We start from the raw sequence: 14260 nt of genomic DNA on the forward strand, positions 1-14260 counted from the left end.
TGGCTGGTAAAAGGCAATGGATAAAACTGCCGACAGCTGATACTGAGAATGTGCTGCAAGGATTGTATGCCTGGTAGTTAACGGGTGCTTTAATCACTGGTTACTGTTATTGACTGTAGAACTTTGAAAGGCACAGGGGCAACATTGCATTGGAGGTCACCTGCTGTATGTCCTCCAGCAGGTAACTAAAACACTCTGGGCCTCAGTTTCCTCATCTGTGAAACAAGGATAACTATACTCATCTCAGGGTTTTCTGTGAAGGTCCAATGAAAGGTTAGTGAGCTTCTAGAATATGTGGGTTCTAGAATATCCCTGAGTACGTGGATTCATGATGGTTGTGTTATTTTTGTTACTGGGTGAGACCGCCAGCAAAAACAACTTAATGAAATTCCCCATCACCTTATTCTGTTCCATTGATTTCATGGCATCTGAAAGTTTTGCTTATCTTCTTATTTCTTGTCTCGCTTCCCTCCTAGAATATAAGTTCATGAGGTCAGGGAGCCTTTAGTTGTCTGGTTCACTGCAATTCCCTGCACCTTTCACATCAATGTCTGACTCATCTTGAGCCCTCAATAAATATGTGTAGCATGAATGAATGAATGAATGAATGAATAGAGATTTAGGCGGAACACCACTTTCTCCATCCCTTGGGGATCCCTGGAGCACCGCGCAGTAGCTGTCTGTCCAGCCGCTGCCCAGGGCCTGATGGATTGTTCTGCTGTGTGCATCATCCTCTGAGAAGATTCTCTCCACCTCTGGGCATCTTCTCCGGCCACCTCCTACTCCTGCCTGCTCCCCCTCCCCCACCCTGTGTGTGCTCAGGGAATGCAAACTAATTTAACCAAAGCCAAACATAATTAGGAGAGTAAATCTGCTGTTGCCGCTGCTGGAACAGCAGAGAAAAAAAAAAAATCATAAGAGTTCATTCCGAAATGAAATCCGGTCTGGCAGCTTTTTGGACCCCCTACTGGGCGCGTAATGGCTGCGCTGTTGAGGGCCGCCCCCTTCCCCACTAGCCCTACCGGAAAGAGTTAATTGCAGGGTGGTGCCCCTTTGCTGCCTGCAGTGTCAGGACAACATCCGCCCTACACATTCCCTGCTTCTCGAAGATTCGCCCTTGGTGTCCTTTGAAAGAAGGCAGTTCCCAATCCCAAGCTGTTTCTTCCCTTTATCCATTTGTTCCTGAGCTCATTCATTCATTCATTCATTTTTTTTTTTGTGGTTATTAATGTTCATCTAACTTCTGCTATTTGCCAGGATGTTCTGGGTGTTAGAATTACAGCAGAGAGCAGAAGCTGGTTCCGGGGGGAACTCTGTTGGGGATGGGGTGTCTTAGGAGCCTACACGTTTTGGAAGACTGGTCTAGGATCTAAGCTGTCTCTTGGTTTCTCTTGGTTTCCGGTTAGACGTTTCGATAGGCCCCACCCTGTGGATCGTCCAGAGACGGGAAGATTCTGCGTTTGAAAAATAAACACAGCAAGCACTTACCTTGACTTTGACTTTATGTTCATCTGGGCTGCTTGAGGTGGAGAAATGTGACACAGACAACGCACAGCCCCCTCTTCTCCCTTCCCATCACCCCTCCCCCTCCCCCCCAAATCCTTCCTAAGCCAGCCCTGGGCATCCTACCCACCCTGGAGGTCACAGCCTCATCTTAATAGAATGGGAAGGAGCAACATGGCCACTCCTACCATGGCTGAAGGGCAGTAAGGAAGACCTCAGGACTTTCTTGCCCTTTTTAAAAATTTTTTTTAAGTTTATTAATTTATTTTGAAAGAGAGAGAGCAGGGGAGGGGCAGAGAGAGAGAGAGAGAGAGAAAATCCCAAGCAGGCTCCATGCTCTAGCACAGAGCCTGACGTGGGACTTGGTCTTACAAACCGTGAGGTCATGACCTGAGCTGAGATCACTTAACTGACACTTAACACATAACTGACCTAGCCACCCAGGTGACCCAGGACTTTTTTAAAGCTAGAGAGCACACATCTGTCTGAGTCCTGATGCTCAAATCCCCCCTTAAAGATCAAACTTCCATGCTCTACGGGGAGTGCCCATCAGACACGGAAGAAGGGAAGCGTTTCTGCAGCCGGGCAGCAGGGGAGCCATGAGATACACTTACCCCACATCCCAAGCTTTCACCCCTACCTAAGCCGCGGGAAGCAAATCTCAATTCAGGTCCTTGCTTTCCTCTTGCTAGTAACAATATTAACAATGTAGCGAGTGCTTGTCTGCCGTGGGCCGTGCACTTCGTTAAGCCCTTTAGTTATGGAAGTGCACTGAATCCTTACCGTAGTGCTACAAGACAGGAAAATGTTCCCACGTTTTGAATAAAAATCAGGGCCGGTCAGTAGGAAGTGAAGCCTTCTAAATAAACTAGGGTTCATGTAGAGCTAGGGTTGGAAGGGAGGTATGCCCCTATTTTGCTCTTCTGGCACGCTGGGCTTCACTTACAATGAGTCTTGTCACACTGTATTTGTATTACCTCCTTATTGTGTATTCTCTCAGTCAGCCGTATACTTTTTGAGGCAGGGCTGTGTCCTTACGGTTCCGCCTGTGTCCCCACCCTGGGCACAGCTGGCCACCACACATTTACCGTGTGAAAAAGGAAGCAAATGAATGAATGCCTCTTCAGCACCTGGTACCTCCTCCCCTCTCTAGAGCAGCCTTGAGAACATCAGAGGGAAGATTTTCACTTCCGTTTTGTGGTGTAATTTATTTAAATATCAACAAATGACTCCCCTCCCTTTCAGTGCTCATAAGGCAACTCTGCTTCTGAGGTAAGACGGCAGAGGGAAGAGAGGCATGCTGGGTCATCACTTTGCCAGAGGCGGGGATGCCTTCGTGAATGATTCAGGAGCAGGGTCTGCAGGACTTGGAACTCCATTCTGTATGGTAAGGAGAGGCAGACATCCCTGGATTTGGGTGTGACATGTGTAGTATTTTCCAAGGACAGGAAGGCTCGACGATTTGAGGAGTTCCCAGTTGTTCTAAGTCTTATGTCAACACTGTTAAGGAGGAGACAATGCAGCAAGAGAACTTCTTGTCCTGAGAGTGTGATTTCTCCCTTTTCTTAAATCTTTTTTATTTTTTAATTTTTTTCAATGTTTGTTTATTTATTTATTTATTTATTTATTTATTTATTTATTTATTTATGAAGAGAGAGAGAGGCAGAGAGGCAGAGAGAGAGAGGAAGACACAGAATATAAAGCAGGTTCCAAGCTCTGAGTTGTCAGCATAGAGCCCGATGCGGGGCTTGAACCCAAGAGCTGTGAGATCATGACCTGAGCCAAAGTCAGCCGGCTTAACCGACAGAGCTGCCCAGGCGCCCCTTCTTAAATCTTTTTTAAAAAGATATTTATTTATTTTGAGAGAGAGAGAGAGAGAGAGAGAATGCAAACAGGGAAGGGCGGAGAGAGAGGGAGAGAAAGAATCCCAAGCAGCCTCCATATGTTGGAGCAGAGTCCACCATGGGGCTCAATCTCACAAACCTCAACATCATGACCTGAGCTGAAATCAAGAATCAGACGCTTGACCTACTGAGCCGCTCAGGTGCCCCTCACCCCTGCTTAAATCTTAATGTCTGTGCTGAGCTTTTGAACCTTAGAATATGCTGCCGTAATTTCTGTTTGAATGTGTGTTTTTTCACGTGTGCCCATTGCCACCCAGTCAGGGAGACTGAAAGTTCATTTATGGTAGGACCTGTGTGCAGTCCCTAGGCTCCAGTTTCTCAGTATAGAAGAAATTTTTAGTGTAAGGGAGGAAGATAATCTTTTTCCTCTTAGAATCCTGGATTCTCTGATTGGGGCTCTGCAAAATAGGCCAAATGAAAGACACATTTGCAAGAGAAAAACAAACAAGTTGATTAACATTTTCATTGTGCATATACATGGGAGCACTCAGTGATGAATAACTCAAAGAGGTGGTTAGAACTTGGGCTTATATAGCATCTTAAAAGAACAGTACATTTGTTGAGAAGTGCCAGGACAAAGGAAAAGGACTTCATACTTCTGGGGTGACAGTTGTGGGAAGGTAAAAATATAGGGGAACAAATGGGAAGATCAGGTCTTTGCTAGCTAGCAAAGTTTATTATGTAGATTCTTCTGGGGCTGTCTCTGGCCTAAGATGGGTCTAGAGTTGTCTCAGTGATTGACTTCTGTCCTTCCTGGTGAAGGGGGGAGGATCACCTTTATAAATTTATGTCTTGCTTTTAGTCGTATGGGGTAAGGCACAGAGCTTTCTTGTATCTGCTTCCTCTCAATTGCCTTCAGCTCAAAATTATCCTCAGGCCAAAGTGGCATAGTCTTGGGGTGGCACATTCTAGTCGTCTCCAGTAGTCAGCAAATATGTGTTAGGTACCCCTGAGGGCCAGGTGCTACATGGCTGCTGTAGTGAGAACAACAGATAAAAATGTCTGCTGCATTGTGGTCACATTCTACTTGGGGTAAGACAGACGATAAACAAACAAACATAGAGGGGAGCAGATGCTCCAAACTTTTGTGGTCGGTAATGATGCCGACTTCAGCATTTGCCAGCTCTGCTAATGAGTCTCTCTGGAAACTTGAGTGGTTGATAAGAGGATTAAGAACCTAGAAAAGTCATACTGGTAGATCCACCAACTTATGAGTTACAGACGCCTGTGGATCATGATGGATGGAGGGTTCTATCAATTACAACCTGGCTAGGAAGAAATTCAATTAAAATGTATATGTTTAAACTTTCTTCTTAAGGTATTTGTTCCAGAAAGCAGAGCTCCCTTTTAGTGGTTGTTAATATCAGGAAATGAATATCTGATTACATTTTTCTAAGGCGAGTCCCTTAGCAGCAGGTGGAATCTCATCTTATCATATCTTCTGCATAATTCATTTTGGGGAAAGTCCCTTGAGTTTTGCTCTCAGAACTTGAGGAGACAAATGAAGCTGGTTGGGGGTCGTGAGAGTTTTTAACCTTTCTGGATAAGCAAAAATACCTAATGTGATTCCGGGAACAGACCCTGAAATGTGGATTTCTTGAGTAACGACAGAGGAGCCAGGTCATTCTCTCAGCTGGTGTGGGTGTGGAGGGGGAGGGGAGACAGCAAGCCAGCAGCCACGTGCGAGCCTGCCTGCCAGCCCGCGAATATGTCCTCCACGCCATCCTGCTTATTCATCCTGCGTGTCTCCAGAACCACTTCCCACGCTTGGCTAGAGCTTATTATCGACGGAACATTATAGAACATTGTTTTCTCTGCTTTCACCCCATGCGGAGCCTTCCCTGCCACTGAAGTCACAGCTAGACGATGCTTGCACATTACAGTTTGGCCTGTTCGTGGAACCAGAACGGGCACTTGCAACTGTGTATTACGGTGATGTGTCCATCCTTACCGCCAAGCCCCTGTGTAGCTCAGCGGAGCGCGAGGGGTTCCCCTGGGAGTTGACCTTACCCTCTTCTGTGGTGGCCTTGGCCCTGGAACTAGGGCCCTGGAAGTGACTGGGAAAAGGCTGGAATGGACTTGGGCTTTCTTCCCTCTCTGCTCTTTCTGAGCACTGGGGTAACTGTGGCCTGGGGTCTTTGGGTCATTTAACCACCCAGAGAATTTCTTCTAGGCTTTTAAAAGACAAATGCATATTTACGAAATTGGGGGCATCAAAGATACACATGCATGTATACGTTTAACTTTACATGGTGCTTCTTTCTTCACTATTCTATCGGAAGCATCTTCCCATGTCGTTATTAACAATTGAAAAATACCTCTTTTCCTCAATCGTAAGGCAACACCCATCGCCTTAGTTTATTTGGGCTTCTATAACACAGTGCCACAGACAGAAAAACCACAGAAATTTATTTCTCACAGTTCTGGAGGCTGGAGTCCAACATCAGGGTGCCAGTACGGCAGGGCTCTGGTGAGGACCCACCCCTACCTGCAGACCACCTTCTTCTTACTGCTGGGACCCTACGTGGCGGAAGGAAGGAAGGGGCTAGGGAGAGCTCTGGGGTTTCTTTATAAGGGCACTGATCCCACTCATGAGGCTCCACCCCCACGACCTAAGCAAAGCCCTTACCTCCTGGTACCAGTACATCGGACAGTAGGTTTCAGCTTATGAATTTTGGGAGGACACAAGCATCCAGATCAGAGCAGCCATTTATTACAGAAAATTAGATACTGTAGGGGAACAGAGAATATTTAAGGGTGGCAGGTGCAAAGGGATGTGGCAATTTATGCCTCGGGAGCCAGACCTCCAACTAAACGGGATCTTTTAGCACTGCTAAAACGATATTTTCTGTCACTACTTTAGGGAGAATGTAAAGATGGGCAGGAGCTCTTGCGGTCTGGAATGGGCCAGGGATAGAGTTGTGGGCAGAAGCTGGAAGGAAAGAGATTGATAAACTACCATCGCGGGTTGAGATTAGAACCCAGGGAGCCCTGCCTTGTCTACTGAGGAATTTGAACTTTTTTTTTTAGGTAGGGAATTTTGTTCAAGACTCTGACCAGTGGAGAGAAGGATTAGGTGTGGGCTTAAATCAAAGCTCAGTGTTCTTGATTCGCAGACTTTGGCCACCTTGACCTCTGAAACCATTTCTGGGTTTTGAGCCATTCTTCATGAACAGAAGAAAGAAATGAACTGAGGCTGTTGACATAGACTCCCAGGCGTGGGACCTGTCTCTGAGACCCTGGAAAGCGATGGTGCTTTCTATCTCCCTCTGAAGACTGCATAACGATCTGGAAGTTTGGGATGCTGGTGTCCCGCGCTCCTTTAGAAATCACTTGGTCTGGTGTATAACCCCATAATTTTGCAGATCGAAAAAAAGATCCACGGAGTGGAGCAAATTAGAGAGACACAGCAATGGCTGTAAGTGCTCATCTTTGTGAGTGAGATGCCTGTCTGTCTAGGCCTTGCTGTCTTCATCTGTAAAATGGGACAACAGAGTACTTGCCTCGCAATGTTGTTGATGGGTTTAAACAGCACAGGGCATGAGCATGAATATTTAGTGTTGGTGCTTGGCGCATGTAAAAAAGTGTTCAGACAGCGGTAACTATAATCACTATCGTCATCACACATTATCATCGTTATCATTATTATTCCTGTAGTGGAGGTAATCTAACATTCGTGGTATTGATGAAATCTAATGTCAAATGGCCAGTAAAAGGAAAATCTTGAATCATTGCCGTGAGCACGGAAACAAGTCCTTAAGCATAGCTCCCTGCCTGCTGGTAATCCTCCTGATCTAACATTTTCCATCCCAAGGCCCTGGAAGATGATTTTTAAGAAATAATTCAATTTCATACCCATTCTTGGGAGGGCCATGGGGCGCTCCATGATTGGGTTATGATGATGAAGTATTTGTTCCTGCCCTGGCCTCTTTGATATGGTGGTGGAGTTAGCCTACTGATTCCTTTCATCCTCAGGCAGAGAAACAGGACTTCCTGTATGTGGCCATGTTTCAAGTAGGATTAGGACATGGGTCTTAGAGACTTCAGCTCTGTCCCAGAGCATGTCTGTATCTTCTCCCATTCTTCCACCTGGTCATAAAACACTTCCCAGTAGTGCCCTGTATTTCCAGCAACCCGGCCCTCCCAGATGAGCACTTCTGGCGACTGTGATTTGCACACACGTGCACACGTGCAGGGCTCTCTCCTGTCCGCCTGGATCAGAGGGGGTGGAGGTGATAGACACTTGGCCAGGGGAGGAAAGGAAAGCAAGATCCGACACCGTCGGGAATGTGCCAAGCTCTTCACAGATACTCACTCTTTGTGAGGTTGGGGGCTCGATTAAGTCTGGGGGGATTTAAGTCACCAAAGAAGTGTTTTCAGCCTTCCACCCACTTGTTTATGAGATGACCACAAGGCAGTGTGGGTCCCAGACGCGTGGAGCTGTCTTCCTCTGGCAGGGGTCTGTCTACTTTGCCTCTGCAGGGCAGGAAAGCCCGAGACTTTTCTAGCTCACTCGTGCCCACAGGACAGGTAAGAAGATGTAGGTCCCTTTTATGAAACACAGGCCCAGGGGGGCAATATGCAAATGTGTGCCCTTGAAGACCTCGTAGTTTAGACTGGAGCCTGAAGCTGCGTGAACAGATTTAGGATGGGCGGAGAGTACAGAGACCTGTGGAGTCAGCCATGGTGGGTCTGAGTCCTGGATGTGCTTTAGTTGTTCTTGGCCTCAGTTTCCCTATCTGGAAAATGAGACAAGGGATGATCTATCTCAGAATTGTCCTGGGGATTAGATGTGAGGTATGCAAAGTGCTGGTACCATATATCGGCTAGACCTTCCAGCAGCTAGTCACTCTTCAACAAACTGCATTCGGTCTTCTTTCTTTCTTTTTTTTCCGCTATAGAGAGCTTAAGTTTTACGTGATAGGTAGTAGTGATATTATGCTCATGTCACGGATGAGGAGATCAAAACACAGAAGTTAAGTCACTTGCCCAAATCATACACTAAGTAAGGAGCAGAGCTGGGATACGTACCTAGGGATCTGACCCTGAGCCCATGTTCTTAACCACTGTGCTACCCTGCCTTCTACAGGAGGGCTGGCAAGTTCAAAGGCACTGAGGTGGCCCGTACAGGGTGTGTGCAGGCATAATGAGGTATGGCTGGACTAACGTGTGTGCAAGAGGACGTAGATGGAAATGAGGACTGAGAAGTGATAGTGACCATCTGGATTGCTGAGGGCCTATGGACGATTCTAGAGATTTCTTTGTCGTCTACGTCAATTGGAAAGCTACTAGGGGGTTTTTGTAGAGAAGGGACATGATCTGTGTTGAACTCCCTGTTTCTACTCCCCTCTCTCCTGCTTAACCCTGGCAGGCAATTATTGAATGTTTAATGCATGCTTTATTGGGCTAAGCACTTTGTGTGTACTTTCTTATTTAATGCTTAAGGCAAATTTCTGAGGTGGGAAACACCAGCCCCAATCTACAGATGAGGAAACTGAGGCTTAGCAAGTTTCAATAATTGGCTAAAGGTCACATAACTCGTGGAGAGTATAGTTAAGTTTGGGTTAAAAAAAAAAAAAGTAGTGTTTGGTTCTGAAACCAGAGCCCTTCCCCTCCCTTCCCCTCCCTTCCATCTCCAAAGAGTTCCTTGTATACTATTGTTTTTCCATCCTGGTCCGCAGACTGTGTTCCAAATGGGCCACATCTCATTTACAGAGAGGGCTCTAAGAACTGAGTTAGTACTCCACAGCAGGCCCATCAAATATGAGGAGAGGGGACTTCTCGTAACACCACCCGGCATTATAGTTCACCGAGCTCCCTCGCGGGTACAGATGAGGAAGGGGGGAGGGATGACAACAGCACTTATGAAAATTAAGACTCTCTAAGCTGGTTGACCTGGATTCTAGTTCCAGGAATGCCAGCAGCTGGTTGTGTGATCTTAAGCACCGACACTCAGCCAGCTGTAATCAAGACTGTCTATGAATTGTGTTTTAATGTCTGTCTTCCCATATCCCTTCATTTCTTGCTGTGTCCCCATTCCCTGGAGTGGCGTTTGACACATAGCAGAAGCCCGATGACTATTTGCCAAATGAAAAATAAAAAGAGCCAGCCATCATGGAGTGTTTTCTTCCCTACCAGACCCGTCCCGTGCACTGTCCCATGTCATTTAATCATCACAACTGCTTAAGGGTAGATAGCATTATCATCATCTCCATTTTAGAGATTAGGAAATTGAGGCCAGCAAGTCGTGGCAACTTGCTAAGGTCACATGGATAACTACTTAATGAAGGTGGCCTGAGTTTCAATGTCCTTGAATGTAAAATGAGAGATCTGAATTAGCTCGTGTCGAAGGGTCCTTCCAGTTCTAAAATTAGATATAAAGAGCCTGACTCGCAGGGCAGTGCTCTTTCGTCTCAATCTCATTGTCTACCTAAAACTCAGAGGAGGGAAATTTCAGGGCAGATGTATGGTTTTCACAAAGCTCATTTTCTATCTTTCTTGTGTTCCCCTTTTCAGGGAAACGCAACGGGAAGAATGAGTTAGTGTGGCGATCTAGCTGTGGGGGGCAGTGAGCTGGAGGGGAATCTCTTTGCAAAACTTGGCTTAGGTGGCCCAGGGATTTGAACTTGTGTCCCTGCTGGCAGGACTTCTCGCTGCTGCTCAGATGAGCAATGGTTGTGCAATTTGCTCTCCCTGCCCAAGGGCACCACAGGATGCCTGATCTTCTTGAAACCGCTCTCATTTAAGAATCTGTCTTTTTTGAAGTACATGTGTCATCTGAAACCTTTTATGGCTTTATGGAAATCTAAATGCGCTTGCTAAGCGCGGATGGCCCAGGTTTATGTGTCTTTTTCCCCTCACACTGTTATCCGCATAGGAAGGAGACTGGGTGGCAAGTTAAATGTCTGTTTCACTTTAGTGGTGCCATCTTGGATGATGAGAAAACATGAAAACCCAGGCCCCGGAGAAAGAGTTCAAAGACCCAGAGATGATTAGCTTGAAGAAGAGGAAGGGTCATGGGAACCATGGCTGTGTCCCCCAGTGTTTGACTGCTACTTTTTTCTTTTTTAAGAGACTAATATTTAGGGCCCTCAGGTGGTAAACCAGCCCTAATGCCAAGTAGCCAAGGGAGATGAGGGAATAGGGGAAGCTAATTTCCCCCTCGTCCCCTTGATGTCTTACCTTCAGTTCATTTGACTGTAAACACAATGGCCAGGAATGTCCGAGAATTTTAGGCATCCCTTGGATACTTATTCTAGATTATATACTAGGTTCCTGACATTCTTAATTGGCTTTAATAATCCCACTAGCAGCAATTACTTTGACTTCTTTCATTTTCTTCTTCAAAATGCACAACCCTCTTCCATTTTTTTAAAGTGTATTTATTATTTTGAGACAGAAAGAGAGAGAGAGAGAGAGTGGGAAGGGGAGGGATAGAGAGAGAGGGAGTGAGAGAGAATCCCCAGCAGGCTCTGCACCATCAGCACAGAGCCTGATATAGGGGTACAATTCACAAACTGTGAGATCGTGACCCGAGTTGAAACCAAGAGTCGGAGGCTTAAATGACTGAGCCACCCAGGCAGCCCAAACATTTTCCATTTTTATTTTTTTATTTTATTTTTTTTAATGTTTATTTATTTTTGAGACAGAGAGAGACAGAGCATGAAGGGGGGAGGGGCAGAGAGAGAGGGAGACACAGGATCGGAAGCAGGCTCCAGGCTCCGAGCCATCAGCCCAGAGCCCGACGCTGGGCTCGAACTCACGAACCGTGAGACCGTGACCTGAGCTGAAGTCGGACGCTCAACCGACTGAGCCACCCAGGTGCCCCAACATTTTCCATTTTTAAAAAAAGAGCTAAAATGATAAAAATATGGCACCTTCTCTATTTGCTGTGACAGGATTTATTGACTTCCTAATTCTTTCTTTTGACAAATTGTATTGATCATGTGGCTCTATACCAGGCACTGGGATTAGAGCAAGATGAACTTAGTATCCTCATGCAGCAAAAAGCGTAGAGGAGGAGACAGACAATAGACACACTAACAAAATCATTGCTTACATGAGTGGTATGAGGAAAACGGACAGAGAATAGAGGACAGATGTTGTCTTTTAGGTAAAGGGTTGATAAGACCTCCCTGAGAAGTTGATATTTAAGTTACCCGAAGAACAAGAAGGTACAAGCCCTGGAGGAACAACATGTTTTTGTATATAACGAAAGTATACGTATTTCTTTCCAGACCTCAATCCGGTATATTCACTCCCTTAAACTTTATTAGCTCTATATTAGGTGTTCCAATTTTCTTAGTGCAATTCAAAAACATTTATTGAATGTATTCCGTGTGTCTTGAACTGTGCCAAATGCATTCTTATTTTTCTTTAATTTGTGTATATTTTAATCTTATTTGGTAGGAATTAACGTAAATGAAACAATCAATAGCCACTAAGAAAGTTAAGCAACTGACCTACGGTGAGATGTCTATAAAGATTAGAGCTCAGACTTGGACTCTGGGCTTTTCGATTTCTATTTCCATCATCTCTTTACTGAGGCTCTCTTTGTGGATCTTCCTGGACATCTCTGGGGTTCGGGTTACCTAGAGGTGGCTGAGATCCCTTGCACTGAGGGGACCAATGACTAACCCTTAATTCGGGCTTCAGAAACCTAAGCTCCCATCACTGACGGGATAAGACTGTGCCTTGGAAGGAAGCCCTGAAAAAAATGGATTAAGGGTGGGAGAGCAAAGGACCAGGAACCAAGCTAAACAAACAAGAAGAGGCAGCAGGGGGCGTGGCCAGGATTTCAGGGGCCACACGGAAGTGGCTCTACTTTGTGGCAGTTTCTTTAGCTGTCCTGGGCACTTCAGAGTGAGTCTTCTCCCAGAGCATCTCCAAGAAGGAGCACTTCACTGGGCTTGTACAGCTGCCTTGGTTGAACCCAGAGCAGACTGCCGAGTTAGAGCATAAAGCTAAGGTGGGTGAGATTGAGCCCTCAGCTCGGGGAGGCCGGAGGAGGGAAGGCATGGCAGTAAGGAGAGTCGGCAGCCAGCCAGTGACCTATTTTGCTCCTCGTCCCCTCTGGAACATTGAATAGATCAGGGGGAGAAGTATGTGGGTCACTCCTCACACTGTGGCATATCCATGTGTTCAGCAGAGAGTAAAATGCTGTCACACTAAATCCATCAGACAACTGGTGCTTGTGAAAGTAAATATACTTTCCAGAATCAAAGACTACGACGTAGCCAACTGTACTGGGTTGAATAGTGTTTTCTTCACTCCCCTCCCCACCCTGCACCACCACGGATCCTGGAATCTCCGAATGAGTGAGCTTATTTGGAAACAGAGTCTTTGCGGATGTACTCAGTTAAGGTCCTACTAGATTAGGATGTACTCGAATCCGGTGTGCTTAGAAGAAAACTGAGACGCAGAGACAGGCACACAGGAGGAAGCCCATGTGAAGACGGAGGCAGAGATTGGAGTGACACAACTACAAGCCAAGGGGTGCCAAGGGTTGCCTGCAACCAGCAGAAGCTAGAAGAGATGCACGGAACGGATTCTTCTTCCCAGCCCTCACTCTGCTGACACCTTGATTCCAGGCTTCCAGACGCCAGAGCTAGGAAAGAATAAGTTGTTATATTTCTTTTTTTTTTTAAGTTTATTTATTTATTTTGAGAGAGGGAGAGGGAGAGACAGACGCATGAGCAGGGGAGGGGCAGAGAGAGAGGCAGAGAGAGAATCCCAAGCAGGCTCTGCACTGTCAGCTCAGAACTCGGTGTGGGGCTTGAACCCACGAACTGTAAGATCATGACCTGAGCCAAAATCAAGAGCTGGACGCTTAACTGACGGAACCACCCAGGTGTCCCAAGTTTCTGTGTTTTTAAGCCACCAAATGTGTGGCAATTTGTCCCAGCAGCCACAGGAAACTCATACACCCAGCTACTTACCAGTGAGGACCTCGGAATTACGTTCCTCAGGCCAGGAAGCATTACCAACTACCAAGTGCTGGCCACTCCTTTGTGCCCTAATTCTTCACCTCACATCATACTCTGGTGGACTCTTTCCTTCTCTCTCTCTCCTCCTCTACCCCGAATTCCTTGTGGGCAGAGATCCAGGCTTAATTCATCACTCTATCCCCAGCTCCTGGAACATACTTGACACTCAACAATGTTGAACGAACAAAGAAAATAAAGCAGTCTTTCCAAAGACTTTGCAAAGCTCCAAGCAACCCACCATTTTATGTATTCATTCTACTGATGTCATTAAATGCCTCTTCAGTGCCAGGAATTGTACAAGCAGTTGGGGACGCAATGATGAGCAAATAAAAGGTCATCATTTCTGCTTTCTTGGGGCTCAGTAGCTAGAGGGGGGCGGTTGGTAAGGGGTCAGGTTGATCGGAAACAGAAGTTACCACGTGGTGTTTGGAGAATAGAAAGCTGGTGAGCAAGGCATGCGGACCGAGGGGTAGGGGATCACATCAGGTGTCAAATTTGTCTCCTCCTTCTTCCTCTGAACCCCAGAGAGTTCCAGTCATAGGACAGCGACCTATGTGTTTCTGCAGTGAGGGAGGTTGCTTAAAATCAATATTACATTTGAGGTGTATGGTTGACAAAGGGGAACCCCAAGAATGACCAGACCCTGTAGGAGGAATGGGGCTGGGGTTTGACCAAGGCCAAAGAGAGGAGATGCCAGACCTCACATTTTCTCCTCCTGAGATCACAGGTCTAAATGGCCACCCATGGAGGCTGTCCTCACTCGCTGTGGCATTTAAGCCTGGACTTGACTTGAAAGTCTCATTTCCTTTGTGTTCTGGCAAAAGGCAAAGCAGACCTGACTTTTGGGGGATCGTGGCTCTGATGTTA

General features: G+C 46.3%; 1 protein-coding gene across 11 annotated transcripts in view; it reads left to right on the top strand.

The window, feature by feature from the left end:
* The window catches only part of LDB2 (LIM domain binding 2), a 382301-nt gene that overhangs the window by 105581 nt on the left and 262460 nt on the right, over positions 1 to 14260 (top strand). Inside the window, exon 1 of one of the 11 annotated variants that reach the window (XM_019453637.2) lies at positions 2764 to 2890. The exons of the other annotated variants lie outside the window; for them this stretch is intronic. Coding sequence (XP_019309182.1) covers positions 2801 to 2890 — 90 coding nt within the window. The 5' untranslated portion in view covers positions 2764 to 2800. Of the gene's footprint in view, positions 1 to 2763; positions 2891 to 14260 lie in introns of those variants that run through there. 11 annotated transcript variants of the gene reach the window in all.

This window comes from Panthera pardus, unplaced genomic scaffold (genome assembly GCF_024362965.1).
Source record: "Panthera pardus isolate Hobbes unplaced genomic scaffold, ASM2436296v1 HiC_scaffold_13, whole genome shotgun sequence".
In the NCBI taxonomy this organism is placed as follows: Eukaryota; Metazoa; Chordata; class Mammalia; order Carnivora; family Felidae; genus Panthera; species Panthera pardus.